This window comes from Gopherus evgoodei, chromosome 4, assembly GCF_007399415.2.
Source record: "Gopherus evgoodei ecotype Sinaloan lineage chromosome 4, rGopEvg1_v1.p, whole genome shotgun sequence".
Taxonomy (NCBI): domain Eukaryota; kingdom Metazoa; phylum Chordata; order Testudines; family Testudinidae; genus Gopherus; species Gopherus evgoodei.
Genome location: NC_044325.1, coordinates 76,723,342 through 76,742,178, shown reverse-complemented (window position 1 = coordinate 76,742,178; position 18,837 = coordinate 76,723,342). Strand labels below are relative to the sequence as shown.

General features: G+C 45.4%; 1 protein-coding gene across 1 annotated transcript in view; it reads left to right on the top strand.

Annotated features, from left to right (window-relative positions):
- The first annotated feature begins 337 nt into the window (after window positions 1-337).
- CREB3L1 (cAMP responsive element binding protein 3 like 1) overlaps window positions 338-18,837 on the top strand; it is a 64,671-nt gene continuing 46,171 nt past the window's right edge. Inside the window, exon 1 of the mRNA XM_030559942.1 lies at window positions 338-898. Within this exon, the coding sequence (XP_030415802.1) occupies window positions 791-898 (108 nt within the window). The 5' untranslated portion in view covers window positions 338-790. The remainder of the gene's footprint in view (window positions 899-18,837) is intronic.

Sequence of the window (18,837 nt, the reverse complement as noted above, 5' to 3'; positions counted from 1 at the left end):
GCAGCTGCAAAATGCTGAGCGACTAGCCCTGGCCTGTCACCCCTGCCTGTAATGGTCTTTCACAGCATTATCCCTCTTACATCTCCCCACACTGTCTCTTCTGTCTGTGGCTGCTCCAGAGCTGCATGGGGCCCGATGACTGTTCAGATTTGCCGTGAGTTCTGTTCCCTGCCCTGGGCTCTGGGTTGCGTCCTTTCTCCTGAGCTGTCAGTGCAAGAGCAAGGGAGGAGCAATGCATTGCACCAGAGCTTCCTTAAGAGGCTGTTCCAGGAGGGGAGTTATGCCTCGCGCCCTCGTTAATATTCATAAGCTGGGGGGCGTGATGTTCAGGCCGGCCAGGCGGCTGAGCCTGGGGATCCTCTGCGGAGTGTGAAAGTGACAGCTGGGCAGAGGGGAGTCCCGGAGGAGTACACCGCCCCTCCTGCACAGCCCCAGGCGGCAGCCCGGGCCCCTGCACGATCCCGCAGGGTTCGGATCCTGCCCAGCCCCAGGCGCAGCACCCAACCTTTCCTCCCGGGCCCCCGTCTTCTGCCGCCGCGGGGCCCCCGCCGCCCCAGGGAGCCCCTCTGCCCCCGTGCCCTATGGATTGCAGCCGTCCCGTGGGAGGAGGAGCCATGCCCTGTGGGGGCCCGGGGCCCTGCCATCGGCTGCGCCGGGCAGCGCTGGAGTAACCCCGAGCCTCGGATCGGCGGAGGGAGCGAGGGACGCCCGGGATCCGGCCTGCCGCGCTGGCGGGAGGGCGGCTCTGCCCCTCACCTAACCCTGCTCCGGCGGGGCGCTGCCCGGCACCATGGACAGTATCCTGGAGCCCTTCCACTCCGAGCGCCTCTTCCCCGGGGGCGGCTCCGGCTTCCTGGACCTGGGCGACCTGAACGAAGCGGATTTCCTCAGCAATGTGGTAAGGGGGCGGGGAGGCCGCTTGGGCTCGTCCTGGGGTGCCCCGGGCTCCACTCCAAACGGCGCCTAGTCGTGCGGGGCCACGGCCGCTGCTCGGGGAATTCCCGCTGTCCGCCGGGCAGGGAAGCGTGAGCCTGGGCAGCGCAGCGCCCGTTTCCCTGAACCTGGCTCCAGCACTGAGCGCCTCAAGGCCAATGCTCCCCATGGCCCTGCAAAGCTCAGCCGGCCTGAGACCCCTCTCACTGAGAGTCCCCTACAGCTGTAACCCCCCCCCCCCACACACACACAGGCAGACACTCCTGCGACCTCCTCCAGGGATCAGCCTCCCCTTTGGCAAGACTGATGCCAGTTTTTAAACCATGTCTAATGGGAATTCCGCAGCGGGAATTAAATACTTTGTTTCGTTGCTTAACTAACTCTTCCCACTCTAACGGTACTGGAGACACTGAAGTTAGGGGCAGCAGGCCCTTCTGTTGGAAACCTCTACTTTCCCTTGCTAACCGCTTTTTGTAAAATGACATTTGGCCGGTGAAATATCTGTTGCTTGGCTAACACAGTTGTGACTTACTTGGGGGGGAATCTATTCAGCTGATTCCCAGTGTGTAAAAACAGTGTATTCACCTTTAAGAAAATTGTCCAGACTTTGTGCACTCACATGTACAGTTGGTCCATTCTAAAACTTCAAACTAGGATGTTGTTCCAAATGAGGAGTGTGAGTTTTGTGTTTGTGAGCAAATTTAGCTTTGAACTAGTATGAATATTGCTGTCTCTCTGCCAAGCAGTAGAGGACATCTGGGGCTTTTCAGGTTACCTTCCCAGTGGAGGATAAATCAGTGACCCAGAATTTGGGTATGTTCTAAGTGTAACTTGTTTTATTTACACATACATCAGTCCTGGAACAGAGATGGTCACAAGCAGCATGCAGCTAATCCCTTCTTTCAATAATCTCACCCGAAGTCCTCCCCCCCTTCAAGGGTGCACCTCTGTCTCTGACTGGAGTAAATTCTTGAGGCAAAGAGTATGTCTACATGGCAGTCAGTGAGTGAGGGCAGAACATGTAGACATGTCTGAACTAGCTTTGATCTAGCTAGCTCAGTCAGTAACAGTGAATCCCAGCAGCAAAGGCTGTACAACCCCTCCTAGGACTCTGGTGACACATTCAAGTGGCTAGCCTGTACTGCTGCAACTTCACTGTATATTAATTCAGCTAATTAGATCAAATCTAGCACCGCTGTGTTTACATGTGCCGAAGTCACACTTCTAATTGCAGTGTAGACATACCTATAGGTAGAGAGCAAAATCTTCTACTCCTTGCACTGCTCCCCCTACTGAGAACCTTTGCATGGCAAAACTAACACACACAGCAGGTCTTCTCAAGACTGAACATTTGCTCACACCCTAAGGCCTGGTATACATACTTTTGAAAGTTTGACTGGTGTAACTATTTCAGTTATGGGTATGATTATTTTTCCAGAAATAGTAATACTGGTAAAAGCCCTAGTATGGATGTAGTTATATTAGTGTAAAAGTGCCTTGCAGCAAATTAGGTTATTTTTATATAAAAATAATCTGTACCATTATATGCACTCTTATGTCTCTATAACTGGATCCGTAGTAAGGGAGTTGTATAAATTAGACAAGGCCCAAGAAAAATAACTTGGAAGACTGTACATACCAACACTAGCCAGTGATACCTGCCATTACACTATATTTAAAAATGTGTACTGACCATATTCAGTATGTTACTTTCCTGACGGATTAAATTCCATTTCTGCTCTAACAGTGACTGCAAAACTGGCATAAAAGGTCTCCATGCTCAATATTTCTCAGTTACTCTAAATTTATTGCACTCAGTTGACAAGTAAAAGCCTTTTTTTCTTTCACACCGCAGACTCCCCTGGGGATCTGAGACTCTTTGTTCTTGTGCATGATCAACAATAAAGATTTTGTAATCTTAATTCAGATAACAGCCGGAAAAAGGAGTAAAGATGAACTTAAGTAAATCCAGCAAATCTTACTGTGATAATGATGGAAAGGGGTCTGTTAAGTAAGGAGGTCTTATTTTTACATAATTGCTTTTCAATGTATTGCACTTAAAATTAAAGCGCGATGGTTGCATGATAATTCTTAAAACCATCAATGATTTCATTTCAGAGTGAGATGAGATTCAACATGGAGACCCTTCCATGTATTGTTTAGCAAATGTAGTTTCCTCTAAAGAGGTTGGACACTGTTAGGATATTGTGTTCACCATCAACCTCTTCCTGAAACAATAACCTTCCTTAGTTAATTGTCTTGTCACTTAAGCAGTAGTTTATAACTCCTTTATTCTAAGGATGTTACAAGCTGAAATAATGGGATCATAGGTCTAGGTGCATCTTGGAATTAATAAATTAATGTGATTGAAAAGGGACACTTGAAAGAGAACAGTGTTATTGGTTGGAGTCTGACTGATATCTAGTTTAAAAAAGCATAAACAGGGCTGGGTTTAATCCGTGCTTGGATGGGTGAACTCCAAGGGGAAAGGTGTCTATGGAATATGCTCCTTTTGTTTACCAAGATGAGTATATTACTAATGACAGCAAAAACAGATTCTCCTTCAGCTTGCTAGGTCACTTACTGCTTTTGAACACAGAGGAGTTTGTTCAGTGGAAATAGACAGTGGAAATGACTGTTTATTAATAAAGCTAATCCTTCATGTGATGTTTGCTCATTGAATTAACCTTTCTGAATTCTGCACTGTCCACACCAGGCTTTGGCATTTTTCATTATTCTTATCAGAATACATGTACTCGCTCCTTGGTTTAACCGAGCAATGGCTCAGAGAGCTCTCATTCTCTCTCAGCACTCCTCAGTATCAAGCTTCTCAGCTCTATGATTCTGAGACTGGGCCTTCAGGCTCCAGCACCCCATTTCTCATTCTGTGCTCTTCGATGTGTTCAGATTTCTGGTAATACTTCTCCCCCTTCAGGAAGCATGCACCTAGTAAGCATTTGTTTTTAAAAAGCTGCCTTGGGTCAGTTAAGATACAGAATCTGAGGGCAGCATGGAACAGCCAAGCCAAGACAGTCTGTATTGGCAGAAGCAACTGTCCCAATATTCCATGCTCCCCTGCAATTTCCTTTGGTCTCTCTCTGTGTGGGTATGACTAGGCTGCAATCAGAGGTGTGATTGCAGAATATGTAAACATACCAGAGCTAGTTTTAATCTAGCTAGCTTGGGTACCAATAGTAGTGACACTGCAGCGGCATGGATTTGAGCATGGACTAGTTTCCGAGTAAGTACCCAGGGACTTGGGCAGGCTTGTATAGCCAACATGGCAGCCCATATTGCTGTTGGTACCCAAGCTTGCAAGACTAAAGATAGCATGGGTGTGTTTACTCATGCTGCAATCACACACCTCAATTGCAGAGCAGACATACTCTGTATCTGCACCCATATGCTAAAAATCCAGTCTGTTCACACCTCAGGTTCCTTGTCTCCAGCCACACTGTATTCATGTTTCAGCTTCCTTGGTTGCCACTCATTAAAACTTGTGTTTGATTATTGAGGCTTCCATTGTCTACCCATATGCAGACAGACTTTGATAGTGCATCCACACATCAGCCTCTTCCTGGCTGTGCAGGGCTCTGCAGAGTCCTGACTCAGTTTCCCTTTCACTCAGGCTCCTCAATAACTCCACCAAAGCTTGTGTCCAATAACATCACCTCTTCTTGTTGTCTTGTTATTAACATACAACAAAATCTCTTCTACCCAAGTCTTACACAGAGCACAGCCCCTCTTCCCTGGAGTCTGTCTCCAAGTTTCCAAGCTGGGCACAGCATCTGAGCCTTTCCCAGGCTCTGCTTAGCCTCTCTCCTCAACCCAGCCTGCTCTTTTCTGAACATCCACCCTCAGGCCTTCTTATCTGGAAACTACACTTTTTCATTATGTCTACAGGAAGTCTCAGGCCTTTCAACCTGGAGTTATTGCACATGCTCACAGTGTCCAAGAGGCCTCCAGGCCCAAAACCCTTCCCCCAGTCAAGGGTCTCCTGCAGGAGCCTCCTGCTCTCTGCTGTGGTTTCTACCATAGCTACTTTTAGCAGCACCCTTACCTCCCTGAGCTGAGAGAGTTTCAGTGGATAACCTTCCTTCCCTTGTTCCTGTCTTCCCCTTTAGAAGATCCAGGCACTAAACCCAACGGGGCAGCTAGTAATCAATCATAGGCGCACTGTACCCGCTGCTCCCTCTCAAAGGGACCATTCAGCCTGTGGTAATGTGTTACAATATGAACTCTTACTGTGTGACAGCCCGCACTATTTGATAAATAATATGATCTAATGGAATGGGAAAAGTTACATGTATTTCTGGACTGTTTCTTGAGAGACATCGTGTAAACTGGTTCTATTTTTTACTATTTTTATGTTCACACTGCTATTTTCTATAACTTTAGTGTGGTGTCTTTTGTGTTACTGCATATATGTCTTGGAATCAGGTAATGCGGGCCACCAAAAATGAGCTAATTAGTAAATTGTATGTAGAAAACAGAGCTATGCTAAGGACAGTGCCAACAGAAACTGGAAAGGGTCTTTGCTAACAAACATAAATATAGTATATTCCTTGGGGGTGAAATTGATCCCTGTGCAAGGCCTATGTACCATAAGTTCCTCTTTTATGCCCTATTATGAAGCTTTAGCAAGTGCACAGGCCTTGTTCTGTCCGTGGCGCAGGGGTGAGTTTCATTCTGTATGAGCCCCATTCTTTCCCCCTTTGCCCCCCACAGCTGGACCTAAAGGCTTAGCCAGGAATTCTCATCAGTTTCTATTTCTCTTGTTGGATTCCAGAGGGCTGTGCGCAGGAATTTAAATTTCATTGGGTTTTGGAGGTTCATGTTCTGTGCCCCAGCTCTGAGGCCAGAGGAGTTTTGTGCTCTCACCGGTTATTGGGGGTGCCCCTGCTTGCCCCCCTTTCTGCATGCCCCTGATACCAGACATTATGAGAGGTCCACAATTGTCTCTGGGGCTGATGCCAGTCATGGACACTTTTGAAAGTTCATAACTTCCTATTCCTCAAACTATGAAACTTAGTTAATTTGTATCATTCTTATAGTTACCTGTCTTTAGCTTCTTAGTCTGTTTTAGTGTGATGAGAGCATTGAGCAGGTCAATACAAATATATGATCTTTATCCTGCTTAGAATTAGGCTTGTCAAGAAATAGTTTTGTGACCCCAGTGGAGATGTAGTACATTGGCGGAAGGAATGCATTTTAATAAAAACGTTCCCAGATTTTCCTTTGGCTCAGTCACTTTGTCCTGCCAGCTCCTCTTCTTGGACATTCCCTTGCAGCTGATCCAGAGACGTCTGAGAAGCATTAGTGGAACAGGGCAGTTAACCCAGCATTGGCAGCCCTCAATGGAACACAATAGTACAGTTCCTTATGATCAGAAATCAAAAGGAAGAAAATAAAGACCTTTCTCCACTGTTGATATTTTCAAAGATATTTATATGGCCCCAGTTTCTGTAGTCTCTGAGTACCTCACAATCTTTAATGTGTTTATCCTCACAATACCTCTGTGAGGTAGGGAAATGCTATTGTTCCCATTTTACAGATGGGGTGAGTGGCAGAGAGAGGCTAATTGACTTGCCCATGTTAACTTAGGAAGTCTATGGCCATATAGGGAATTGCATCCAGGTCTTGCAAATTCTGGGCTTGTTACCCACACTTTCTAGGGCACCCCACCTTTACCCTTCTGTGGGCTTGTCACTCTCTTGGCCCGCTTCACTTGGTTGGCCAAGTCTTCCCCCAGTAGCAAGGGGATAGGATAATTGTCATAGACTGCAAAAGTCCACATTCCTGACCAGCCTTTGTACTGGACAGGCAGTTCAGCTGTAGGCAAGTCTACAGCTTGTGACATGAAGGGGTAAATTGTCACTTGGGCCTTTGGGTTGATGAATTTGAGGTCTACGAAGGATTGGTGGATAGCTGACACCTGTGCCCCCGTGTCTCTCCACGCAGTAACCTTCTTTCCGCCCACTCTCAAATTTTCCCTTCGCTCCAAGGGTATTTGGGAGGCATCTGGGCCTGGGGATCTTGTGGGTGATGGTGGTGTAATGAACTGCACTCGGATGGCGTTCTTTGGACAGTTGGCCTTGATATGTCCCAGTTCATTACACTTAAAGCATCTTCCATCTGATGGGTCACTGGGTCGAGGTGAGTTACTGGAGACTGGTGAGGTGGAAGAATAGGGCGTCTGGGGCTTTACTTGGGTTGTATGTGGGGTCTTTGGCTGTCCTCGGTTGTAGGGTTTATGGTCGGTGTGCCCCCTGGGGTATTCGTTCCCCTTGACAGTAGCTTTCTTGCTTTCTGCCACTTCCATCCATCTGGCTCCAATCTCCCCCGCCTTGGTGAGATTTTTGGGTTTTCCATCTTGTATGTACCGTGTTATGTCCTCAGGAACACCATCCAAGAACTGCTCCATTTGTATGAAGAGGTGCAATTCTTCCAGGGATTTAACATTGTGTCCTGATATCCAGGCCTCATAATTTTTCCCAACGTAGTAGGTGTGTTTGGGAAATGACACATCTGGTTTCCACTTTTGGGTTCTGAAACGCCGACGGACATGATCCGGGGTTATCCCCATTCTGTATCTGGCCTTGGTTTGAAAAAGTTTATAGTCGTTCATGTTCTCCTTAGGCATTTCAGCTGCCACCTCTGCTAAAGGTCCACTGAGCTGTGGCCTCAATTCTACCATGTACTGGTCTTCAGAGATGTGGTACCCAAGACAGGCTCTTTCAAAATTTTCCAAGAAGGCCTCGGTGTCATCACCTGCCCTGTAGGTGGGAAATTTCCTGTGATGTGGAACCATAATAGGCGAAGGGTTGCTAGGATTGGTTGGCGCATGCAGCCCAGCTTGCATTAAGTCCAGTTCATGTTTTCTCTGTTTTTCCTTCTCTTCACTTTCTTTTTGTTGTTTTTCCATTTCTCGGCGGTGGGCCATGTCTTCTTCTTCTTGTTTCCGTCGGTGGGCCACCTCTTCTTCTTCTAGTTTTCTTTTGTGGGCTGCCTCTTTGGCTGCTTGTTCTCTTTTGTAGGCTGCCAGTTTGATGCTTTCTTCCTTTTCTTTCAGCTCCACCTCTTTTTGCCTTTTTTCCAGTTGTCGCCTGTGTTCAGCTTCTTTGATTTGTCCTTCTGCCTCCCTTTTTTCCTTGGAAGTCATGGTTCCTGTTTTCTTGTGTTGGAGTGCCCTCTGGTGTTTATTGTCTGAACTGCAGGCTCTGTTGCCTCCTGGGGTCTGCCTAGCAACAGTGCCTTTTTCCCTTTCTTCCTCTAGCTAATCTTTTCAATGTAAAGGAAGCCAGAAAAACCACTTTATTTGCATGTGTATAGTGCTGGTATTTAACTCCTAATGGGAGTGCTATCGTGTCACAAAAGACCCTTTTTTCACAGCTTAATGGTTCCTTGCTTAATATGCAAGCCAGAAACTGCCAGAGAGAGCAGAGAAAAAAAATTCTCTCTGGTTCCCTTTTAAAACCAAACTGTTTCTCTCTGCTTAAAAGCCCCTAGCAGAGAAAAGAAAAATATAATATTCCTACTGGCCTCTGGATTCTATCTATCCCACCTCTACCACCATGTCATAACCTAGTCCCAGATTTGGACCTTAGCGTCCAAAATATGGGGGTTAGCATGAAAACCTCCAACCTTAGTTACCAGCTTGGACCTGGTAAAGCTGCCACCACCCAAAAAATTAGAGTGTTTTGGGGCACTCTGGTCCCCCCAACAACCTTCCCTGGGGACCCCAAGACCCAAATTCCTTGAGTGTTATAACAAAGGGGAATAAACCATTTTCCCCCCCTTCTCCCTTTCAGCTGTTCCCTCCCTAGGTTCCTGGAGAGAGACACAGAAGCAAGCTCCATGAATCTAAACAGAGGGATTCTACCCTCCCCGTTTCCAGCCTTGGAAAACAGAAGTACCGAGAGCTAATCTCTCTTCCCCCCCTCACCCAGAGGGAATGCAAAGTCAGGCTAGTAAATCTAACACACACAGATTTCCCCCTGACTTCTTCCTCCCACCAATTCCCTGGTGAGCACAGACTCAATTCCCTGGAGTTCCCCACTAAAGAAAAACTCCAACAGGTCTTAAAAAGAAAGCTTTATATAAAAAGAAAGAAAAAATACATAAAAATGGTCTCTCTGTATTAAGGTGACAAATACAGGGTCAATTGCTTAAAAGAATTATGAATAAACAGCCTTATTCAAAAAGAATACAATTCAAAACACTCCAGCAACTACACACATGTAAAATACAAAAAAACATATAAATCACTATCTGATCTTTTGTACTTACAACTGGGAGACAGAAGATTAGAAAGCAAGAGACAGAAATCTTCCCATAGCCGAGAGAGACACAGGCACAAGACAAAGAACTCAGACACAAACTTCCCTCCACCCAGACCTGAAAAAGTCTGGTTTCCTGATTGGTCCTCTGGTCAGGTGCTTCAGGTTACCTCTTTCCAGGTGTAAGAGACATCAACCCTTAGCTATCTGTTTATGACAGGGCTCAAGGGGTAACCAAGTTAATTTAGACATCCCTACTCTTTCCCAGTTCCTTGGGCTCCAGGTGAAAGGCATCCACCAATACCTATTTCCTAGGACTCACGGCCACCCATACTCAGTTCCTAGGACTCAGGGCGTATTCTTCTGAGGGTTTTCGAGGCCTTTTATCAGTGAAAGTGCCTTACCCAGTAATATTCTTAACCTCTATTTGTTAACAGTTACCAAAACAGAATGCATATGCTAAGCAGACAGTGCTCACCACTGCCAATAAGGCAAACAACGTTTTCCTGGTGGCCAGTCAGGATCAGGTTATCTGGAGCTCCTCCAGTTTCTGCCTGATATGATTGGCAAGGTGTTGAGTCTGGCAGCTCTGATCCTGGGCTGTGTCCTGGTGGCAGGTTCCAAAGAACTTCCTTATGAACCCCAATTTATGTAGTGAAACTTGAGTCCTGCTTGGTTTAAAATGATTGGTTGAGGTATAGCTAAAGTACTACAAAATAATTCTTTGACCAATCCTAACATATTGCAAAACAATCCTTTAACTAATTGTATCCCACTCCGTTAGTTGATTTAGATCTTGCAAAATTAGTTATGTGACCGAAACAATCAAAGAATCAGACAGAAACCATACAGATAAACAATAAAGAAGTAGGGACCTGTAGAGGAGCGGACTCACCCCTGCAGCACCTCCTGCTGGTGACTTCCAGGAATTAGCTCATTCCAGCTCCAAAACACCCTCTGCAGGCCAATGATCCACCTATCGTCTGGCCCCATGTCCCTCCCTGGACCCCGATGCCCTTTTACCTGGGTTGCTGCCCCCTGGCAGTAACCCCTCAGTCTTAGGGTCTCCTCTCCCCAGGGAACCCCCCCCCACTGTTCCCACCTTGCCTCAGTATAAGGTTACTGCCAGTCATCATCTAGTCCCATGCCCTGGGGCAGACTGCAGCGTCAGCCTACTCATCACTAGCACCTTGCCTCAGTATAAGGCTACCGCCAGTCATCATCTAGCCCCATGCCCTGGGGCAGACTGCAGTGTCAGCCTACTCATCACTGGCAAGGAGGGTTTGGACCTACTGCCTTGGCCTACCCCTGGGCTGCCCTCTGCAACCCCCAGTACCATTTAGCCCAGTGCTAGGCCACAGCCTGGGGCTTTCCAGGCTGGAGCTCCCCAGCCTGTCTCTAGCCCTGCTCCAGTCAGGTACTTTGTCTCTAGCTCCCTACAGCCAGGCCCTTCTCCCTCAACAGACAGACAGAGATTCTCTGGGCTTCTGGCTTACTGCCTCTTATAGGGGCCAGCTGGGCCTGATTGGGGCATGGCCACAGCTTGGCCTACTTTCCCCAATCAGTCCAGGCTTCTTGCCCCAGCCACAGCCCTCTCCTGGGCTGTTTCAAGCCCTTCAGGGCAGGAGTGGGGGACCACCCTGCTACAGGACCATGAAGGCAAAACAATAAAGTATAGATTTCACAATCGCAACTCTTAATAAGTGATTCCTTGCCCGACAGAATGCCATCAAACAAAGTTTTCTTAAGATGTTTAAAGATCTGTTTCTTTATTTGGTGATGGCAGGTAGTGTTAGAACAGGAGCACCCTCTTAACAGCACAATATTTCATTGTTTTAATGCACTTTAGATGGAATGTGAGGATGTGACTTTCTGCCTTGTAGCTCATGGCTGCTGCTGTCCTAATGTGGCTGCAGAAAAAGGCCTCAGACTTTACAGGCTAGCAGTCTAACCACCAGACTATCATTCTCCTCTGTGGCATAAGGTACCTTCTGAGCCTACAACAATGTCACTTTGTAGCCTTAAACTGAAAATCAACATTTATTTTTTGCCAGTGGGGAGATATGACCTTTCTTTAGAACAGGGGTCGGCAACCTTTCAGAAGTGGTGCGCCAAGTCTTCATTCATTCACTCTTGTTTAAGGTTTTGCGTGCCAGTAATACATTTTAATGTTTTTAGAAGGTCTCTTTCTATAAGTCGATAATATATAACTAAACTATTGTTGTATGTAAAGTAAATAAGGTTTTTAAAATGTTTAAAAAGCTTCATTTAAAATTAATAAAATGCAGAGCCCCCCCGACTAGCGGCCAGGACTCAGGCACCGTGAGTGCCACTGAAAATCAGCTCGCGTGCTGCCTTAGGCACCCATGCCATAGGTTGCCTACCTGTGTTTTAGAAGGTCTCATCATCTGTTGAGTAGTGGAGGATTGTGTATACCTAACACATTCTGAAGGAAACTAAGAACTCTCTGTCGGGAACACTTGAGAAACATCGTCCTGGCAACAGCATACTCTCCTACTAGACAACTTCTGGCATGTGGGTTGGGATCAGCTGGACAATCTCATCCCAGCCACCATCCTCATGTCCTGAGGAGATCCCTGTAATCATGGTGGCATGCCACAGTTAATTGTTATGGTAGTGTCTGACTGCTGCTGTTCAGAGGCAGACAAGAAGAGAGGGCCTTGGACCATGTCTGCAGAGAGCTAGACATCAGAAAGAGGAATAAAAGAGAGAGACATAAACGTGCATCTGAGTGGAGAGAAACAGGAAGGGATTATGTGAAAATGTTTGCAAAGTAAATATATTAAGCAATGAGCAAAGGGTGGAAGCTTCCTGTTACATGTGTGCTGAAGTCATTGGTTACGCAGGCCGATCCAGAAGAGCACGTCAGCAGCAGCAATTGTGAGATAGTAGCTCTGCAGATGTTGAGGAAGGTGTCTAAATTACTATACCTAGAAATGCACTTTGGACAGATCTGTCAGAAAATTGCTATCTCCTGAGACATGCCCAGCAGTCAATGCTGCTGGCAGTTTTGGTGGAGGCAGGAGGACCTTGCTGTAATAGATCAGGTGAGAGCATCAGAATATGGAAAACCTCCCAGATTGTAAATCAACTCATTTTACCTCCACCTCCAAGAGTCCTGCTAGGAACATGACTTGATTCACTTAGATTCAAAGGATGACTCATCTTCTGGGAAACATATGTGAGAGATTCTTGGCCCCTTCCTTTCTCCAGTAGATGAAAGCCTGGTTGCTAAATAGCAAGATAAGCCACTGGTGCTGTTCTGTCTTCACAACACACACCACATGCCCAAAGGAAGTAAGTAAATCACATGCTTCAAATGCCTATTTTCCTTTTTGATTCTCAGCTTCCATTGTCATGGTGCTTGGGGTTTTCCCCCTCAGGCTCTGGCCTTGGTGCTGAATACACCTGAAGGCTGGTCTTTGGTGCAACCTCGGATTGCTGTTTTGTTTTTGGTGGTAGGGAGAGGGGATGCTGGGGGAATATTATCTGCTGGGTAAGAAAATGCTCAACCAGCATTTTTATAGATAGTTGATAGGTCAGGATGCTTGATTATCCTTGTGGGAATTTCAGAGTTTAATGGTGCTCATGGGTAGGAGACATCTTCAGGTTCTCAGGCGTGCTAGGACACCTGAATTATAATTATTTTATTTATTTGTATTACCATAGTACCTAGGAGCCCCGGGCATGGACCAGGTCCCCATTGTGCTAGGTGCTGTACAAACACAGAGCAAAAATACAGTTCCTGTTCCAGGGAAATTACAATCTAACTATCCGTCAAAAGACGACATGGATACAGACGGACCAACATAGGAGTCCTAGTAAACAATACAGCCCAGTATTGTCGCATGAAGGTCTCTGCACAATAACAGCTATTGTCAAATTTTATGTGGGCATCACAGCAAAGGAAAGTTTTGAGGAGGGATTTGAAGGTGGATAATAAGGTAGAGTCTGAAGCATGTGAACAGCATGATGAAAGCCTCAAGGTGCTTGTCTGACAATTTAACAAGTGAGTAGTAGAGGCTGGTATTATGGACCTATCAGACATATGTGTCAACACTTGATAGGAATCAGAGAAGGTAGGTAGGGTGGAGACTGACTGTGAAGGGCCTTGGCAGTGAATACAAGCAGCTTATGTTTGAAACGATAGAGAAGGGAGAGCTAGTGGAGGGATTGAAAGAGATAGATGACATACTCATGAATAGTGAGTGGGTTCTAAATACCCATAGGGTTCTGTGGTGTTATACACAGACACTAGTTTGGTTACAATATCTATTTACCGTGGTGTATCTTGGTTGTATTCTGAAAGACTGGAACAGGATCCATTTCTAGTAGCAGCTTAGTTTCAGCGAGTGGAAGAAGGAATAATGAATGGATTTCTCTCCCAAACAGGCTCTTAAAGTGGAGTCCTGGGGAGAGTGACTTTATAACAACAGTCCATCTTTGGCTATAAATCTTCCCCTATGAATCATGTGTTGTCTCTGAGAAGGGTATAACTCTGGGCTCCACATGATCACTTCATGTTTCCAAACCATCTCTTTGTATGTAGGGAATCCTTATAATACCAATGGAGATGAGGGAGTTTAATTTCATCTATGAAGTTGGTCCCAGGGTAACAATATGACAGGTTCCCCTCACAGCCAGGTGGTGAATATTGTGTTTTGGTGTAAAAGTGATTGTAATTCTTCTCAAGATTTATTTATTTTGGTACAACTTAGAAAATAGATTATTCCAATTATTAAAATCTGTGCATTCTGCCCACACTGCTTGGATTGCAGCAACTCAGGCCCTCTAGCTGACTCTACTATTGGAAAGTCCACTTCAGGAACCAAGATGGAACTAAAAAAATCACCCTGATTATACCATTTGCTATTGTGTTGATGTTGAGGAACAGATAGCTGATGGGAGGAAAGCTCATTTCCAACTGTGATCTCAGTTCTAATAAGCTAAGAAGAGTCATATCTAGTCATTCCTTGGATAGCAGACTGTCTAGGTAAAACCCACGCACTGCAAGAAGTGGTGATGAGGACTCACTTGTAGCCATCCTTCCTTGAGAGATAGCACTGGGTTAGTTCCCAAGCAATAGAGGCACCATCTTTTCGATCAGAGGTAGAATGGAGATTCTGAATACCTATTGCCATTAAAGATTCTGTGGCACTTTTTATAGGAATCAGGGTTGTTAGTTCTGGTCTCCAGGCCAAATTCATTAATTAGATTGCACCAACCTAAACTCCCACTGCAGTTTCAATTAAACACAATATTCTTCTTTGCTCACTGATCTAATTTTTTGGATAATGTTTGTACATGTTATTTACTATTAATATTAATAATAATATGTAGTTTTTTGTGTGCAGTTAAACAGCAGCTGCTTCCTACCCCAGGGGTGGCTGCACTGGTGGGTGAAGTGACTCCTGTATATATATTTTTTGTTTATATGCACGTTGATATTCCTTGGGTGAATGGTATAGAAACTATATATGATTTGTTTTAGGCTTGTGTGATGGAAGAGAGCTGGTGACTCTCAGGATCTCCTTTTTTGTTCCTTCCTGTATGGGAAGCTCACTTAAGGCCTTGTAAAAATAGGACTGAATGGTTAGGTGCTTTCTTGGCTTAGTATGTCTACCATTGCATGGTTTGTATTCGCTCTCAGAGCAGGAAAAGCTAGAGCAGGGAGTGGGAACCTTAGTGCAATGCCAGAATAGGAGGTGACTGCAGGTAGTGCACTGAAAGGCAGGCTGTGTGTTTCAATCCAGTTGCTTTCCATGTACCCACTATGCAATGTTTACATCTGTCTAGTTATTCCTGGCTGCTCTAGAAAACTAACTTCCATTTCTCTCCTGCTGCAAGGAGGAAGAGTTTGAAATGTCCTTTGTCTCATGCATGATGCTCATGAATCCACCTGACTATCCCCTCTCCTTTTTTCTCTATGGTCTCTTGTATTACCTTACCCTCTCTCTCCTTCTTTCTCCTTCCTCCTTTTCTCATCTTTTCTGTTGCTAAATCTCTCATTATCTGTCTGCCTTCATAATCCTATGGACTTTTTCTGGCCTGGTCAGTGTCAAAGTGAAAAGGTGCTTGAAGTAGGTCTTCTCTACACACCAGACAAGGTCACATGGAGAGTTTGAATGCGTGTACTATGATACACGCTGTCCAGTAACCTCTCCCTGTTCATCTCTCTCTCTCTCTCTGGGCTGTGATGAACCCTATGTCCTTCTAAGGTTGCATGAGTCACACTATCTCAAACAGTGATGACACTTGTATTAGGTAAGCCTGACTTAAACTTGGTCTTTTTCCTAGAACAAATAGAAAGTAAGACCTTTAGTTTGATGATCAAGCTCCTGTTCAACAGGAGTGTTATCATTCACTTGGTGGCAGAGGTAGCACTATACATACATTTTGTATCAGTTACGAGGTATATAGCATAGTAGGGAGGTGGCTAGTACATTCTTTTTTGGTGCTTATAGATAAGTTGTCAGGGTTCCTTCTGCAGTGTGAGCTTCCTTACTCTGATGCCCAGTGGAATTCTAGCAGGGTAAGCTTCCTCACTGCAGTGCCTACTAGAAATCTAGCAGGATACATTTACTCACTTGGTACCCACTGGAATTCATTTCTAGCAGGATAAGCTTCCTCACTGCAATGCTGCTGGAATTCTTGCAGGGTGAGCTTCTACCTGTCAACATGTCTCTACCAGCCAATATGCAGAGAGTCCTTGATCCTCCTCCTGGATTTCCACTGTTAGTGATACTCCTCCTAGTAGAGCTTTTTCTGAAAGAAATATTGTATGGAGAGTTTGATTGTACATACTATGACACATGAAAGAGGCTGTTCTGAGGCATGAGCAGAGCTGAATAAAGAAGAGGTCAATGTTTGTGGGTGCATTTCATTGTTAAGTTTTGCATTCAGAATGGCTTAATGTAGAATCTAGGTGATAAATTAATGATAGCCAAAAGAGAGAGCGAGGGAGGACAGGCAAGTGCTTTTGACTGAGCTAACAGCTGCCCCAGGGAAGGAACTGAAAGATAAGGAGTTTAGTTGAAGGGAAATAAGCTATGACATTTTTAAAGAATGTTGATGGAACACTTTTTTTCAAAGCCTTTTATCAGTCTCTCTATCTCAAAGTTCTTGGCATAGTAATTAGATCATCTCTGAACTCTCTCTGTTGTTTCCATGCTAATATGGTGACATGGGAGCTGGTGAGGTGCTGTGAGGTGCAATTTACTTGCCAATTGAACTGAGCTGGTAAAGGTCAGTGGTCCTGTGAATGGGCCATTAGCCCAGGGAGTTAGGAAACCTGTATTCTATTCCCAGCTCTGTTAGTACTTGGTGTGTGATCTTGGGTAGGTTAATTAAGGAGGATGATAATACTTATTCATATTTGTGCAGTGCTTTGCAATCTATGGATGAAATGGGCTACATAAATGTTGGGCATTATGCACCTGGCAGAAACCAACCACAGTTTATAAGACCTCAAATATTCTGCATTCTGTATTTCATGTTCCTGTTCAAGTAATACCTTGGTATTACTACTTGATTCTTGTGAACAGCACCAAGTTAGCGTCATCTGCATGTTTAATTCACATGCTGTTGCCACCAGCAGCCTTTTGGGCTAACTACTCCCGCACTATCCCAAGGACACCTCTCCCTGCCTCCATTTATCCCTGGCTTACACACCTATAGCCAATGTCAGCCCACCTAATGGTGCTCCCATGCAACTCAATTTGAGTTAATTTTACTGTCAAGACTTCGGGAAGTCCACCCCTGTATCATATACTTTACTTTACTTCCATAGCACTCTGCATGAAGGACCTCATCCAAAGCCCATTGTAGTCAGTGAAATTCTTGCATTGCATCAGGCACTGAATGAATACAGCTGAACTGAAGGAATCATAAGATCCTTATTCCATACCTTTGAACTCTATAGGTCTGATTCTGATCTCAGATACACCAAGTAAATCTAGAGTAACTTTACTGAAGTCAGTCCAGATTTACTCAGATAGCTTCAGGATTTACACAAGTGTAACAATGCTGCATTGCTACTCTTGCTTTCTATATTCCAAACTGAAAATAAAAAGATTTGTTCCTTCTGAACACAATGGATAAACTGAAGTGGGATTCACAAGAGGACCTAGACACTGCAACACTGATCATCATGGAACCTAACTTTTAGGCACCTAGAAAATCACAGGAACACTGATTCACAAAGCCAAGTTAGGCACCTAGGCTCAGTATACAGTTAATGAGGGATGAGAGATGCCTTAGAATGAGATGCAGAAAAGCCAGCATCCTAATAGGGGAGCTGCCTAAGCTACCAAGTGGGAGATGTTGACAACATACTGTGTCCTAAGCTCTGCCCTTCTCAGATAAGATATCTATGTTTAGTGATCCACAAATGGGAACCAGCCACTTGGTGACAGGAAGCTTAGGTTCCTGAGACGTTTCTTGCAGGAATGAGTTAGGGATGTGGGAGATGCAGGTTCAATTTCCCCCTCTCTGCCAGAAAGTGAGAGAGAATTTGAACAGGCGTCTCCCACCTCTTATGGGAGAGCTATAACCAGTGAGCTATTGGATAGACTGATTTGGGGTTCCCTTAGTCTCCCCTGTGGAAGTTGTTCCATGGTGGGAAAATAATGAAAGAGAGGTAGGAGCTGGAGAACTGAGCCCTGGAGTCTTCCACCTGCCAGGTGGGTGCCTTAACACTGGACTACAGAGTCATTCTCATCTTTCTCTGGCCCAGTGACTGTTCTGCTGTGGATAAATACTTAAATAGTCATTGCGCCTCCTGTGAGGTGGGAGACCCCTGTTCAAACCTGTCTCCTCCTCTAGCTGGGGTGGGGGAGAGAACTGAACCTGGATTTCCCACATCCAAGTCAAGTGTTCTAACCACTGGGCTAAAAGTAATGCTGTTGGAAGGGTACCTCTTCCAGTCAGACTTTGGGACCTAATTCATTAGGTTGCCTCTGAGCACATCTACTGAATCTGGCCCTGCACATGACATAGGTGGACAAATGTCTATCTTCCCCCAGTTTTCAAATTGTCCTGGAGGTTAGGCAAGAGATAGACATCTGAACACCTAGAGGGAGGCAGCAATGTGCATGCTCAGAGGTAGATACATAGGTATTGAGAGAACTTGTACCCTGAAAATGTAGGTGCCGAGTGAGTTTATGAGCCTACAGGATGTGGTACGAGTCTTGTGGATTGCAGTGGAGCCAAAACTGGGACTTCGGTGCCTAAGTACCTTTGTGAAGCTGGGCTTGAGTCCCTGTCCCTACTCCATCCCCAAGAGAACAAACAGACTCTGAGTCAGTGTCAAAACTTAACCCCTTCCTGGGCTTTGCAACTCAATAACACAACATAAACTTCTATCAACGCTTACTCCCTAGGTATGGCTGTCCCTAGGATTGCCCCCTGGGCAAAGTTCCTTCTGTCCCCAAAAGATGCTCCCACCTCTATTATATATAGGAAGGATTTTAACACACTGCAGTTGTCCCAGTGAGCAAGCAGAACTTCAGCCGCTTTATGCAGGATACTAACACCTGCTAACTGGGGGGACAAGAGAAGATCCCTGTTGATCTAATTGTCCCCAAAGCTGCTTATTGCACATGGA